Consider the following 16,396-nt stretch of genomic DNA (forward strand, 5'->3'; position numbering starts at 1 on the left):
TATGTACTACTATGACACTGTACAGTGGTGACTTTGTGCAATTAATAAACAAGGCTCACAATCCTTGACAAGCAAAGGAGCTAGGATTTGTATATATTTTTTAAATGATTGTCTCTAAAATAAATCTGAGAGCACTGTTATCTCCTTGGAAATTTGGTGTCAGGACACATAGGCAGGAAGAAACCCATGATGGAAAAGCAGGGTAGCAAAAGGCAACCTAAATTAAGCCCTTATTTGCTTGACCAATTTGTCAAGCCCTTATTTTCTTGAGAAATTCATCTTTAAGGACTTAATTCAAAAGTTATCACCTATGTTAAGTTTTCTTTGATCTTTGATTCTCCTCCTTAGTCTCCTCTTATCTACCAAACTCTCTGAACCACTCCCCCAGCATTTCCACTTGCAAACCAGGAAGAGTAAAGCACTCCCTACTGTATGTTCCCATGTACTTATCTCATACCTCTATTAAAGCACTACAGCATTATCACATTGTACTGAAATGTTAGTTTTATTCCATAGACAGTGAACTCATTGAGGTAGAAAATTCATTTCTGACTTTTCACATTTCCAGTGTCTGGCATGGCGTCAGAGATGTCAAGTGCCTTGCCTACCATCACTCAGTGAAGAAGTAACAGTGGAGTCTGGGCTGGGGCTTTTCTACTTTGCTAATCATGTAGGCATTTTCCTGCTACATAATAACCCAACAGCAGAGCCCTCTGAGGCTCTCATAGAGACTAGGTGCAAATCATAGGTCTTACCATTGTCAATACACAGTGTCGACAAGCTGAAACTCCTGGTACTCATGATTACAAAACAACACCATTATTCAGAATGTTTCATGAATCTGATCTTATAGAACTCTTACATGCAAATATAAATGTTGTTTTAAGACCTAAGACTAGTTTTCCTATTCTTTGTTAGTAAACACTCAAGATACTATCCTATTCTTTGTTAGTGAACACTCTACAGAACTGTCTAGAGACAGTTCAAATCTTCAAACACTTCAAAAGCCCAGAACATTCTAATACAGGATCATCTTAACTGACCTACCAGCCTGCCAATCACAGAGTCTGATTCAAAGACAACAGAAAGTGTTTCTATTATCCAGAGGTCAAAACTTAGAATGAGCAAAGAAGCATTTTCTCTTACCTCAGATTGTTGCAGAAGAGCAGAAAAAGGGAAGACAATGGATCCAAGCCAATCCTTTCTTATATATGAGTGACCACTACAGCTCTTGAGACAGTGATCCTATGAAAATAAATAATTTTTTATTACTTAATATCATGTGATGAATAGTTTTATAAACTCACAGGTAAATATAAAAAGTCATTCTCTTTTAAAAAAGAAATCAAGGCCAGAGGTGGTGGCTCACGCCTGTAATCCCAGCACTTTGGGAGGCCGAGGCGGGCGGATCACAAGGTCAGGAGATCGAGACCACGGTGAAACCCCGTCTCTACTAAAAATACAAAAAAAAAAAAAAATTAGCCGGGCGTAGTGGCGGGCGCCTGTGGTCCCAGCTACTCGGAGAGGCTGAGGCAGGAGAATGGCGTGAACCTGGGAGGCGGAGCTTGCAGTGAGCCGAGATTGCGCCACTGTACTCCAGCCTGGGCGACAGAGCGAGACTCCGTCTCAAAAAAAAAAAAAAAAAAAAAAGAAATCAAAAGGTAAATAGAAAAGATATGTTTTTCTTGCTTTTTAATTTATTTGAAAGATAACTATTTAAAGCAAAAGTAATAGTCTGAGAGAAAATTATCTGTTGTGGAGTTTGTGACTTTTGTAAAGTAGAATGTATGACAACACTAGCACAATGCAAGGAAGGGGAAATGGAGGCATTATATTATAGTATCCTGCTCTTACACTATATGTGAAGTGGTACTATATTATGTACAGATAGTCTGTGGTGAATTAAAGAGAATATTGTAAACCTGAGAGCAACAGTTAAGAAAACAAACAATTATAGCTAATAAGCCAATAGTGGAAATAAAATGAAATCATAAAAGTATCCCATCAATCCAAAAGAAGGCAGGAAAAAAGAATAAAGAATAGTTGGGATAAGCACAAGATAAATAGGAAGATGGTACACAGCCAGGTTAATAATTATACAAAATGTAAATGGTCATACATTCAAAGGCAGAGATTGTCAGAGTGGATTAAAAAGCAAGACTCAACTGTATGCTGTCTAGAGTAAACCCATTTTAAATATAAAGACACGGCTTAAAAGAAAATAAAAAGATATGTTATACAAACACTAATTAAAAGAAAGCCGAGTCACTATATTTATAACAGACAAACCATATTTAAAAACAAGAAATATAATCAGGAATAAAGAGAGATATTTTATACTGATACAGGAATCTATTCATCAAAAAGAAATATGTATGTAATATGTAATATATATCTAACACGTATGAACCTAGAAAGAGAGTTGCAAAATACAGAGCTAAAAAACATGACATCAAAAGCAAGTTGATAAATTTGACTTCATCAAAATTAAAAACCTCACTCTTCAAAACACACTGCTAAGAAAATAAAAAGATAAGCTACATATTGGGAGAAAATATTTGCAAATCATGTATCTGACAAAAGACGAATACAAAGAACTCCCAAAATTCAATAAGAAAATAACCCAATTTTAAAAATAGACAAAAGACTTGAACAGACACCTCACCAAAGAAGATATATAAATGGCAAATAAATATTTACATGGAAGGGTGCCCATCACCATTAGTCATTAGGAAATGCAAATTAGAGCTACAATGAGAAACCACCACACAACTATTAGAGTGGCTAAAGTTTAAAAGTTTGACCAAGTGTTTGTAAGAAAGTGAAAGAACTGGAAGTCTCCTACATTACTGGTGGGCATAAAAAGTGGTACAATCACTTCAGAAAACAGTTTAGCAGTTTCTTAAATATTCATTTACCATCATATCCAGCTATTTTTATTTACTAAGAGAAATGAAAGCATTTGTCTATAAAAAGACTTTACACAAATGTTCATAGCAGCTTTATTTATAATAGTCAAAAAATGAAAACAATCTAAACGTCCATCAAAGGTGAATATATAAACAAGCAATGAAATGCATGTTTATCAATGGAATACTGCTATATAATAAAAAGAAATGAACTATTTGATAAAACTACAACATGAATGAATCTGAAAATAATTTTTCTGAGTAAAAGTAGCAAAACCAAAAAAAAAAAAAAGACACATAGCATAGGATTCCATTTTCTATACAATCCTAGAAAATAGAAACAATAGTGACAGAACACAAATCACTGGTTGCAGGCAGGAGGTAGATATGCCAACAGAGCAGTAGGATAGTTTTGAGGGTAATGGATATGTTTGTTATCTTAATTGTGATGACGGTTTCATTGGTATAGACATATATCAAAACTTGTCAAATTATACACTTTAAATATGTGCAGATTATTGTATGCTAATCATTCCTCAATAACACTATTTTCAAAATTAGAGAAAGTATTTGTAGTAGGGAGAAGCAGGGGTTAGGCATAAAAGGGATTGGCATTCGATACCACCACCACCCCTCCCATTGGCAGCACCCTATAATCTACTCCACTTTTGGCCACTTATATTTTTCATTTCATCAGCCAAAGGCCAGAGAATCTAGGGAAAGTGAAAGAAAATAGCTGAAGTTTGAAAAAAGCTGCCAAAACCCTGATTCCTGCCTTTAGTTCATAACCACTGCTTTGGACATTAGGAGCCCTTCCAACTTTCTGTACTTAAGAAGTTACCCCATCCACTTACCAGGGAATATGAGAAGGGTCTTTTAAATCCAGAGGCTAACCAGCAACAACAGAGCTGAGCAAGATGGACTGTGCTGCTCTAGTCTAAAAGGTAATAGGCACACTTAGGTAGCTTTGTAGCAATCAAGTCCTTGGAATTCTGACTGATGTGCTCTCAACTGCATTAATCTTTCCATCCTAAGTCCCAGGGATGCTGGAGGCTTCTTAGGTCTACCTTGCCTGAGGCTATAGATTATAGCTCTATCAAAGTTCACTTTAGAATTAGTTCCCTACATGGATGGAGCTGGAGGCCATTATACTTAGCAAACTAACACAGGAACACAAAACCAAATACCACATGCTCCCACTTATAGGTGGGAGCTAAACGATGAGAACACATGGACACATACAGAGGGATAACACACACTGGGGCCTATTGGAGTGTGGAGGGTGGGAGGTGGAAAAGGATCAGGAAAAACAGCTAATGGATACTAGGCTTAATACCTGGGTGATGAAATAATCTGTACAACAAACCCCCGTGACACAAGTATAACAAACTTGCATGTGTACCCCTGAACTTCAAAGTCAAATAAAAATAAAAGTACGTAAAATTGGTTCCTTATGCATCCTCTCTGAGAAGCAATGAAAGATTTTAAGATCAACAATATGAATTATATATGAAGCAACCTTTAAGGAATCTATTAGTATGAGAACTGTATATATCAAGTGATAAAAACAAGACTTAATATCCGGAGCTATAATGTGTATGTGGTAAGTCTGCATATCCTGGTGTAAGTTGAAGCAGGGCCAGGCACTCTGATGGTTAAATGGTGGAAGAGGTACTGCTATGATTGGACCATCTCTTTAAATAACTCATATAAATAAAACTCAGATATCTGTATATTTAGTCTCTCAACCCATTGTAAATCAAAGTAACCCCTTCATCTTTGTCCTGGAAGATAATTTCTTTGTGAGCAATATAGCTTGCCCAATAGGGTCCCTTATCGTGTCATCAGGATGAACATCTTTGTATGTTAATTAGCAGTCATGGAGTTGGGAGAGTGGCTTGACTAAATGAACCGTGGGACTGAAGGCTCAAATGTACAGTATGATTTCCACAAGGTAATAAAACTGAAATTTAAAATCAAAAGTTTACACAAAACCTTTCAAACATTTGAAAATGCAAAGACAATATTAGAAGACTGTTAGGCCAAGTAAGAAAATGTAATATATATATATATTAATTATATGTATATAATATATGTTACATATATAAAATAAAAAATAAGTCACTAAATATAAAATACATAGTCTAAGATGTTTACAGAGATAAATTTATAGTTTCAGAATGTTTCCATTATTTATGAGAAGGCAAGAGATCAAACAAACTAGGCATTCAATACATTTGGCCAAAGTAAGTACAAAAATTATAGTCCTGGGGGAATAGGAAGAAAAAAATAATTAAAATACAAGTGGAAATAAATGAATTAGAAAAACAAAAAAGTGAAAAGTAAAAACAATTTCAGTAGTTGGTTTTTTAAAGAATAGGCAAACATCTTCCAAATTAAATAATTTTTTTAAAAATTGAAAGACATAGTTGGATAAAGTTAGAAACCAGAGGAGAGGAGATAATGGCAAGTCAAAAATTATGAGACTATGCTGAAAATTTATATGCTAATAAATTTTAAAATCTTGAAAATAACTATTTTTTTTAAAAAAGTATTTAAACCAGTATCTGAGTTTTGGGCTAGTTTAAGCTCTTTCTGTGGCCACTGGGATTTTTGTTAGAGTTTCAGTTAACCTAGGTTTTAAATCTGGAGTATGCATGGGGCTTGCTCTGCCAGTTCCAAAGGCAGTTCAGTCCATCTCTTTCATGCAGAGCGTTAAAAATAGGCTATGTGTCTGTGAGAGTTCCAAGTCTTCAGCTTTCTGCTAATACATAACTAAAGAAAGGGAGATCCGAGGGAATTAAGAAAACAGTTGATAGCAGGAAGAAAATATACAGGAGGGGCACAGAGAAAAAAAGAGGAAAAATGAAACATTTCTAGACAAAATAGTGTTCAGTGATAACTTAAAACCTTCTTTCAACTGCGTGGCTATCTCGGGGCTCAGCCTCGCTCTAGTCATTTACAAGACAATGGAATGTTTTGGCCCATACCTACCCTAAAACCTTGTCCATGAGAGGAGGGCAAGAATGCAAGGCCCTTTCTTTTTTTTAAAGAGCATGCCAATATTGTCACAAACAAGTCTGATATCTAAAGCATGTGGATCTCATTCCAATAACAACAATCTCACTCTAATAACAATGCAAAGCACTTTCAAGGGTTCAGTTGTTAATCAACTGCTATTCAATTCTGATCAAATTTGTCTTTGAGATAATTCACCTTTGAGAGAGAAAATTTGTTAGACATTCTTTTGGGTTTTCTAAGCTTTACCCGTTATCAGTTTTGATCATCAGAACGCTACTCAGTTTAACTCCTTGGAGAAAAGCTATCACCAAACTATTGCTCAATATTTTACCCTCAGCATTTATCATGGTTGATTTAAAGTTTCTTTAATAAGAATGTGTGTTGTATCTCCTAGAAAACATAGCCATTATGATTTGCAGTGGCTTTTAGAGAAGGCTCGTTCCTGAACCTTACTCTTGAAGGTCTTGTTCAATTTCTCTGACATGGATCCCCAGTCCCTCCAGGTAGAATTAATTGCTCCTTCAGTAGCATTGCCATAGAATTTGGAAAACGTTTCTATTAAAGCATTTAATCTACATACCTTAAAAGAGTAGATACTATGGGTATGCATCTTTATATTTTTAGTAGCAAGTTCAATAGGGAGGAAACTAACGTTTATTTTGGAGCTTGCTAGGGTGCTGGGCATTGTGCTAGGAACTTTTACACATCTATAAGGATGACAGTCAGTAATTTTAGAAATTAGATTAAGTAGAACTGGATTTTAACCTTAGGAATAATTTGATCTCTTTTGTAGGAGTGGTATATTTTCTTTGATCAGATAATGAGAAATATGTAACCTATTTCTGTTTATATTTCTGTATTGGCTACAGGAAGCTCACATTCAAATGTAATGTTCAATTGCAGAAACCTACTTCTCCCAAGTTCTTGATATATTTATTCCTCCTCCTCCTGTATGTGGTTTATGATCTCTGTTATTTTTGAACTGACTTGTCATACGTCTGATTTTATTGCAAGTTGCCTCAAATCCTTTCAAGAAAATGTTGGATGTAGACATTGCATCTAAAAGCATATATTACATGTTACTAGACTTCATTGAGTTTGACCTTAGAATTATTTCAGCATTGGCTATTGTAATTATTCTACTTTACCTCATGTTTTTCAGTCATCATTTCATCAAAAATGTTGATATATATATTATCTTTTATTTTATTTTACCTCATGTTTTTCAGTCATCATTTCATCAAAAATGTTGATATATATATTATCTTTTATTTTAGATAAGCTTGAGAAGCTATAATCATGTCCTGGTGAGCTGCAAATAAGAAAAATATATTCAAATGCTTAATTTTCTCAAAATCAACTTATTTCCTAAGAGCATTATTCATAAAGAACTATAAAATTACCTGTGTTGTTTTCTTTTATGAAGTATAAACTAAGTAAAAGCTTTATGTTTTGAAGACTGGCTGCTACCTTTCATTAGAGCCAGCATGTGCTTTGTAATTTACATGTCTCTTAAGATGAAAAATAAAAATGTTTAAGTGTCGAACAGAAAGGCTTTCACTATACCTATCAATTGCAAAGATTCTTTGGAGTATTGTATAGATTTTTCAACTTATCTTAAATTCTGCTAGTTTCTGCTAGTTGACACATAAGAGATAAAATGCTCTTTTATTCCCAGTTAACAGATATGACTTTAAATACAGAATTTATGGCCCGGCACGGTGGCTCACGCCTATAATCCCAGCACTTTGGGAGGCCGAGGCAGGTGGATCACCTGAGGTCAGTAGTTCGGGGCAAGCCTGGCCAACATGGCGAAACCCTGTCTCTACTAAAAATACACACACACACACACACACACACACACACACACACACACACACACACACACACTTAGCCAGGCCTGGTGGCAGGCAGTTGTAATCCCAGCTACTCAGGAGGCTGAGGCAGGAGAATCGCTTGAACCCAGGAGGCAGAGGTTGCAGTGAGTTGAGACCACCGCCACTGCACTCCAGCCTGGGTAACAAGAGCAGAACTCCATCTCAAAATAAATAAATACATAAATAACAGAATTTATTCTCTTTCCCATGTCAATTTTCTCCAAGCAGAAACTGGGATAATGGAGTGCATTTAATTTTGCAAGCTGTCTGCTGATGGCATTCTTGATTAGGTACGTTTTGGAGGTAGTTGAAAGGGTAGTGTATATCATAAGCAATGAACTTTCACTCTCAGCTCTGGCTTGTGCACTGAATCTCCATTAAACATTTAACAGTGATGGAAATCTCAATCCTATACAATAGGTTACTTTACACAGAGAAACTGAAGCTCAGAGAAGTTAAATAACTTACTCAAGGTAATGCCACCAGCAAATGACAGAGCTTGATCTGGACATAGCTTTTCTTCTTTTTAATATTTTTATTTAGTTTATTTCTTTATATATACATATATATATATATATTTTTTTTTTTTTAGAGACAGGGTCTATCTTTCCCAGGCTGATCTTAAACTCCTGGGCTCAAGTGATCCTCCTACCTCAGCCTCTCGAGTAGCTGGGCCTACAGGTTGTACCACCACACTTGGCTGGACCCAGTTCTGACAAACTCCGAAGACCAGGTCTTTTCACTATACAGCTGCCACTGACATTACTTGTTGAATCTTGTTGCTTAAGGAAGCAACCACTATTTCAAAGGATCTTCAACAGCTTCTCTAACTTTCTGAAACCTACAAGCAATTATGATTGAAAAATGCTAGTTGAGTTTAGAGAACAATTTTAAGTGGAAGTTTCCTTATATTTCCTAGTGATAAAATAATTAGCTGACTCCCCTACTTTGTTCCTCAAGGATTTCCTTTCATGTTGCCAGAATCTAAGAAAGGGCGGGGGAGGCAATATTCATTTACAACACTGCGCTAGCAGGAGAAAGGACAACTGTCATCCTTACATTTTTTGGCTTGTTAACTTAGTATATTCCTGACATCATTTAAGTCCTTCTGCAGTATTTTGCATTCTGTATTCTATTAAAATGTTCTTCAGATGTTACCATAATTCTTCCTCCAGAAAGGGCTCATGGAGCTAATTATTTAATATTATTTATTATTTATTAATATTATTTATTATGACTATCCATTTGCTTGTGGTTTTTATTCACTAAAATGTCACAAGAAGAGGGGAGTTGGGGTCTCGTATCAGAGGCAAAAATAAGTAGTAGCTGGATGGTTTTGCCTTATCCAAAGCCTCTGATCCACTTGGTTGTACTCCACATTGTTCTTGGCCTATTTCACTGCTATAATTGCAAGGCTGTAAACACTCCCAAGTCTTCTCATTAGTTCACTTATAAGTTTATGTATCTTATTGATTGTTTTATGTTCTCCTAAATTTATTTAATACAGTATATTTCTTCTAACTCTAATGTCTACATTAATATTCCAAATATTTGCAAACACACATGACCACATATTTTACATTTACAAACTTTTCAAACAAATATATTTTATATGTTAATTATTTAACTTGATATTATACGATATTATATAATAGATTTCCCTTTAAGTCAATAATTTCCTTCACACACAAAGAATAAATAGTTCAAGAAAGCAAGTGTCAGAGAACAAGGCAAAGTGAGAGGTACCAAGATTCAGATGGGCAGCCAAATAACAAGAATATCTGTTTAGGAACTCTGGCCAATGACTCTGAAAATATAATTGAGACTATGTTGAATCCGGAAGAACAAATTTGATTTCTGCTAATAGCAGAAGTTCCATAGCATCTAAGCTAACAAAATTCTAAGGTGTGCTTCCTTATAGTTCCTCTACCCCTAAGTTGAAATAATGGCATAAACAGGGTCTCCCTTTCCTTGCAAATCCTGTTTAGGATCTGAAGCCTTTCACTTTCAGAAGGGGTGGCTGGGATGTGAATGTTTATATAGCCTCCAAGATGTCATCACATATATGCAAGTGATTATGTCGGTTCCTCTGAGTTCCTTTAGCCTTTGTTAGTGGGGGATATATGTTAACATAGGCTTCGGACAAAGCATAGAAATCCTATAAAATCATATAAACTATGAAAACATGAAATATAAAATATTCATAGGAAATTATAGAAAATAAATTATAAAAAAATAAAATGATGGCTAATCCATAAGACAATCCTGCTCTATGTGTATGAATAAGAAGTCAATTTTCCCACCTTTCAAAATAAAAAGAAACATATTATTTGAAAAAATGTTTAGATGTTTAATAGCTACACATACCTGCTCATGAGAGAAATTTATACCCAGCAGTAAAGCATAGCAATACTAAAGGAAGTGGCAATGCAATTAGATCCCTTTTACTGGGTCGTGTGTGTGTGTATGTGTGTGTTCCTAAACACCACATAAAGGATTATTCTAGTCTATATCTGTTTTGTTCCTTCTTGGTAGCAAGCAGAAACATAGGTGTATATTTCTTTTTGGATTTAAAAATCTGATTTATTAACTATTTTAATTAAAAATACTTTTATATATAGGAATATTATTGAAAAAGATATCCACTCATTTCTTCAGAAAATGCAATGGTCTAAAATTTTAACGCAAGTTGACATATGTTCTAAAGTAAGGAAAGTAAAGGAAGACCACTATTTATTAAAGAAGATTTTTTTAAAAGGACATACCATAAAGGAAAGGACTGGTACAATTTAAAACTTCTTTTCATCAAAATACATCATAAAGAAAATGAAAAGTCAAGCCATTAGGGAAAGACAGTTTTAACACATATAACTGACAAAGGGCTGGTATCCATAATATATAGAGAACTGCTTTAAAAAAAATAAAGACAGGCCGGGCACGGTGGCTCACACCTGTAATCCCAGCACTTTGGGAGGCCGAGGCGGGCAGATCATGAGGTCAGGAGATTGATACCATCCTGACTAACATGGTGAAACCCCATCTCTACCAAAAATACAAAAAAACTAGCTGGGCATGGTGGCGGGTGCCTGTAGTCCCAGCTACTCGGGAGGCTGAGGCAGGAGAATGGTTCGAACCTGGGAGGCAGAGCTTGCAGTGAGCCCAGATTGCGCCACTGCACTCCAGCCTGGGCAACAGAGCAAGACTCCGCCTCAAAAATAAATAAATAAATACAAAAATAAAGACAGACAAAACAATAGAAAAATAGAGAAAAGTATCCTTTCAGCTGGAGCAGCCATCTTCCAGTAATTTGCCAAAACGACGAACGCAAAGGAAAAGAAGAAAGGCACCCGATGTATGTTCTCTAGGCCTTTTAGAAAACATGGAGTTGTTCCTTTGGCCATGTATACGCGTATCTATAAGAAAGGTGATATTGTAGACATCAAGGGAATGGATATTGTTCAAAAAGGAATGCCTACAAGTGTTACCACAGCAAAACTGGAAGAGTCTACAATGTTACCCAACATGCTGTTGGCATTGTTGTAAACAAAGAAGCTTTGGCAAGATTCTTGCCAAGAGAATTAATGTGCATACTGAGCACATAAGCACTCTTAAGAGCTGAGATAGCTTCTCGAAACACGTGAAGGAAAATGATCAGAAAAAGAAGCCAGAGAGAAAGGTACCTGGGTTTAATTGAAGCACCAGCCTGCTCCACCCAGAGAAGCACCCTTTGTGAGAACCAATGGGAAGGAGCCTGAGCTGCTGGAACCTATTTCCAGCATGACTTCATGCTGGAACGAAGTCATGGCATAATCAGTGTTAAAAAAAAAAAAAAAAAAGACCTCTGGACTGTAAAAATGTTTCTCTTCATTGAGAAGAAGTTTGGTGTCCTCTCCCTCAAATATTTAAAGCAAATTTTAATTGTGTCCTAATTCATTAAATAATGTCTTTACTAGTCAAATTTAATGTATTTCTTGCTTAGATGTGAGGTGGCTTATTGTGCAACAAATTACTCAACTGGTTAGAAAACAGTCAGATATTATTTATGAAATATTTGTACTGGTTTGAATATAGTCCCTCTAAATCATCATGGAAGAAACAAAATAATTTCCAAAAAGAAAAAAAAAAAGAAAAATAGACAAAAGTAATGAAAGAGCATTTCACAGAAAAGAAAATACCAATGACTAATGAACCTATGGAAAGAAGCTCAATGCGGATAAATAAGTAAACTGTGATACATCCATATAATAGACTATTATGCAGGGGTAAAAAGAAGTAAGAAATCAAGCTATAAAAAGACATGGAGAAAACTTACAGGCATGTTTTTCATGGGAGAAAGCCAATCTGAAATGGCTTCATACTGTATGATTCCAACTATATGACTATGATGGCTAATTTTATGTGTCAACTGGGCTAAGCCACAGTTTGTAGATATTTGGTCAAACATTATTCTAGATGTTTCTCTGGAGGTTTTTTTGTTTGTTTTTTGTTTTTTTCTTTGAGACGGAGTCTCCCTCTGTCGCCCAGGCTGGAGTGCAGTGGCGCAATTTCTGTTCACTGCAACCTCCTCCTCCCGAGTTCAAGCGATTCTCCTGCCTCAGCCTCCCAAGTAGCTGGGATTACAGGCACCCACCAGCACGGCTCACCATCTTGCCCAGGCTGGTCTCAAACTCTTGACCTCAAGTGATCCGCCCGCCTTGACCTCCCAAAGTGCTGGGATTACAGACGTGAGCCACCGTGCCTGGCCTCTGAAGATATTTTTTAGGTACGGTTTAAGCCAGTCGACTTTGAGTAAAGCAGATCACCCTCCATAATAAGGGTGGGCCTTATCCAATCAGTTGAAGGCCTTAATAGACAAAAGACTGACATCCCCCGTGGAAGAGGGAATTCTGCCAGCAGATTTCCTTCAGACTTAAACTGCAACTCTTTCCCGAGTCTCCAGCTTGCCATCCTACCCTGCACATTGTGGACTTGCCAGCCTCCACAATCATGTGAGCCAATTCCTTAAAATAAATTTCTCTCTCTCTCTCTCTCTCTTTCTCTCTGTCTACATCCTATTGTTTCTGTTTCTCTGGAGAAGCTTGATGTACACAATGACATTCCTTAAAAGGCAAAACTGTGAAGGCAGTAAAAAGATCAGTGGTTGGCAAGGTTCCAGGGGGAGGAAGGGATGAATAGACAGAGCACACAGGATGTTTAGGGGAGTGAAACCATTCTGTGTGATACTATAATGGTAGATACATGTCACAGTACATTTGTCAAAACCTATAGAATGTACAACACCAAGAGTGAACCCTAATGGACTATGGTTGATAATGATGTATCAATGTTGGCTCATTGATTGTAACAAATATCACACAATGCAGATGTTGATGCTGAGGGAGGCTGTGTGTGTGCTGTGGTGAGGGCGTTTGTGGGAACTCTGTACTTCCCATCCAATTTTCTTGTGAGCCTAAAATTGCTCTAAAAATAAAGTCTCTTAATTTAAAAAAATTGAAAAAAACCTGCCTCTTTAAAAAGAAATTATAAATTAAACCACAATGAGAATATAATTTTAGATCCACCATATTGAGAAAAATAATTTTTAAAACATAAAATATTATGAAGACATGGCACAAACGGAAATTGTACATACTGCTGTTGGGAGTGTATATTGATATAATCACTTTAGAAAAGAGTTTGGCATTGTCTAGTAAAGTTGAAGCTGACTTCAGCTACAACCTAGCAATTCCATTTTTGAACACATATCCTAGAAAACAGGTTCTTAAAGTGTCACCTGACTAGTAGCATTAGAACCACTGGGAACTTGCTAAAGATGGAATTATCAGACCCTACCCCAGACCTACTGAACTAGGAACTAGAGAAGTGGGCTTACCAGTCTGTGTTTTAAGAAGCAGGCCAGGTGTGGTGGCTCATGCCTGTAATCCCAGCAGTTTGGGAGGCCAGGTAGGAGGCTCATTTGAGCCCAGGAGTTTGACACCAGCCTGGGCAACATAGTGAGACCCCAGTGCTAGAAAAATAAAAATTAAAAATATTAGCTGGGCGTGGTGGTACATTCCTATAGTCTCAGCTACTTGGGAGGCTAAGGCAGGAGAATCACTTAAGCCCAGGAGTTTGAGGCAGTGAGCTATGATTATACAACTGCACTTCAGCCTGGGCAACAGAGTGAGATCCTGTCCTAATTTAAAAAAAAAAAAAAGCTGTCTAGATGATTTGAATACATAAACAGGTATGACACCCACTGTCTTAAAAAGAAACTCTTGCACATGTGCTCCAGAAGACAAGTACAAGAATGTTCAAAGCAATATTGCTTGCAATGGCAAAAATTAGAAAAAAGACAAATGTTCATCAACAGAAGAAAGTATAAATAAATTATGGCAGTTTTATACAACAGAATACAATATAGAAGTAAAAATAAATAAATAACAATGTCTTAGTTCATTTTGTGCTGCCATAACAGAGTATCTGAGACTAGGTAATTTATAAAGAACAGAAATTTATTTCCTACAATTACGGAGGCTGCAAAGTTCAAAATCAAGATGTCAGCATCTGGTGTCTGGTGAGGGCCTTCTTGCTATGTCTTCACATAGTGGGAGATGGAAGGGAAAAAGGAGACAAATGCTGTATCCTCACATGGCAGAAGAGCAGAAGAAAGTGAACTCACACTGCAAGCCCCTTTTTATAATGACATTAATCTATTCATAAGGGTGGAGCTCTCATGGCCTCAAACACCTCCCATTAGGCCTCACTTCCCAACATTGGGAGTTAAGTTTTCAACACATGAATTTTGGTGAGCACATTTAGACCACAGCAAACAGCTACAAGCATGAACATGGATGAATCTTTCAAAATAATTAAGATTAAAGAAACAAGATTACAGAAGAATACACAAATACAACTCAATTTATATAAAGTTGAAAACATACATAAGTAAATAATACATACTTAGGGATGAATACCTATGAAGTAAAATCATACAGGAGAGAAAGAATGATAAACACAAATTCATAGTTATTACCTCTGGGGAGAAAGAAGATGCTGTTAGGTAATGGCACAAAAGGCCTTCTAAGGTGTTGGTAATACCATATTTTTTTAAGCTGGATGGTAAATACATAGATATTCATTTTATTACTTTTCTTTATAATTTTTGTTTATATATATAGATTATATATTATGCTATACAATATACATTATATAGTTTACGTGCATGAAATATTTCATAATTTAAAAGCTTAAATTAAATAAAGCCTATTTCAATAATTATTTTCAATAAGTGGCTCAAGAAAATAATTTTGTTATCGCTTTTTTTTTAGGAGCTATGGAAAAATGAACTCCAACTTACATAAAATCTACTTTAATTTCTTCATTCCAGCATGGATGAGATCCACTTGCTGTATTGGTTTGGTATACAGTGTGCTGGAAAGAAACTTCCACGAATGGATGTACAGTATCCTGAAAAACATAATAAACATTGACTAGATTTTGAAATACTGTATATAGTCGATAAAGGTAGAGGTCTAGGAAATTACTTGGCAAATGTATGGCTTAATTTTTCTAGTTTTTCAAACCACCATTATTTATTTATTTATTGAATAAACATCTACTGGGTCTATTCTATATCAGGTACTTTTCTAGGATCTAAAGACAAACAGAACTTTCTCTTAAGGATTTTAAAGTCTATCAGGGGAAAATATACAGGTAAACAAGTGCAATGAAATGTGAGAAATAAGAGAAATATCTTTAAGGTATGAAAATTATTCAGGAAAAGGAATGATTAACTTTTGGGGGTGACAATAAGGAGAGCATCATGGAGAAAACATTGCTTGAGGATGTGCTTTGAAACTTTAAGTCGTAGTTCACAATAACATGGATATGTGTCGAGGCCATTCCAGGCAAAGGAAACAACTAGTAGAGGCCTCGTTGAACAAGGAGTAGCATGATATGCCTATGGGATAGAGAGAGATGAGGCTGATTGTAGGCATGGGCCAGATGCCTGAAGATTTTGTAACCATTTTAAGGAGCTTATACCTTATCATATAGACCCTGAGAGCAGGGAATGAAATGGTTAGAATTACATTTTATAAAGGCCACCTTTACTGTGTCATGGAAAATAAACTGGAAGCCAGAGAAAATATAGATGGAGAGATGAATTAAGAGTCAATTGTAATTCAGAACAAACATAATCAATATTATACTTTATAGAAGTGTTAAATACTTATCTCATGTAAGATCTCATCCGAGGCTACTGATTTGATTGTTTCTTTATGTCTGAGGCAAGATATAGATGATTTCGAACAAGTAGGCATATCCAAGGCTCTTCAGGAAAAACAATATAGAGACATACACCTTAATTAGTTTTAATATTAGTTTTGGTAGGAGTGGGTGGGTTTTTCCTGTGCTTCTGAAGATAAATAAGTCAGTTTCTCTGGTTCTTACTGAGTTTGCTTTGAATTGTCTTATCATGTGTGATTACAGCTAAACATTTGACAATTACTACTCTGGAAGCGCAACACCTAAATATTGAACTATGGATTAGATCTAGTCTATGATAAAATATTCACAGGTATTCAGAAAAAGGGGAAGAAAAGGCAA

The 16,396-nt window shown here is 35.9% G+C and overlaps 1 protein-coding gene across 11 annotated transcripts in view; it reads right to left on the bottom strand.

The window, feature by feature from the left end:
- Positions 1-16,396, bottom strand: part of CC2D2B (coiled-coil and C2 domain containing 2B) — a 150,196-nt gene that overhangs the window by 31,855 nt on the left and 101,945 nt on the right. For 10 of the 11 annotated variants that reach the window (XM_058436153.1, XM_058436151.1, XM_058436150.1 and 7 more), the window contains 4 exons: positions 16,024-16,120; positions 15,147-15,256; positions 7,146-7,242; positions 1,147-1,245 (listed from right to left, as the gene is read on the bottom strand). In XM_058436153.1, coding sequence (XP_058292136.1) covers positions 1,147-1,245; positions 7,146-7,242; positions 15,147-15,256; positions 16,024-16,120 — 403 coding nt within the window. The other variant, XM_058436158.1, reaches the window with a different exon arrangement.

This window comes from Hylobates moloch, unplaced genomic scaffold (genome assembly GCF_009828535.3).
Source record: "Hylobates moloch isolate HMO894 unplaced genomic scaffold, HMol_V3 SCAFFOLD_3, whole genome shotgun sequence".
Taxonomy (NCBI): Eukaryota; Metazoa; Chordata; class Mammalia; order Primates; family Hylobatidae; genus Hylobates; species Hylobates moloch.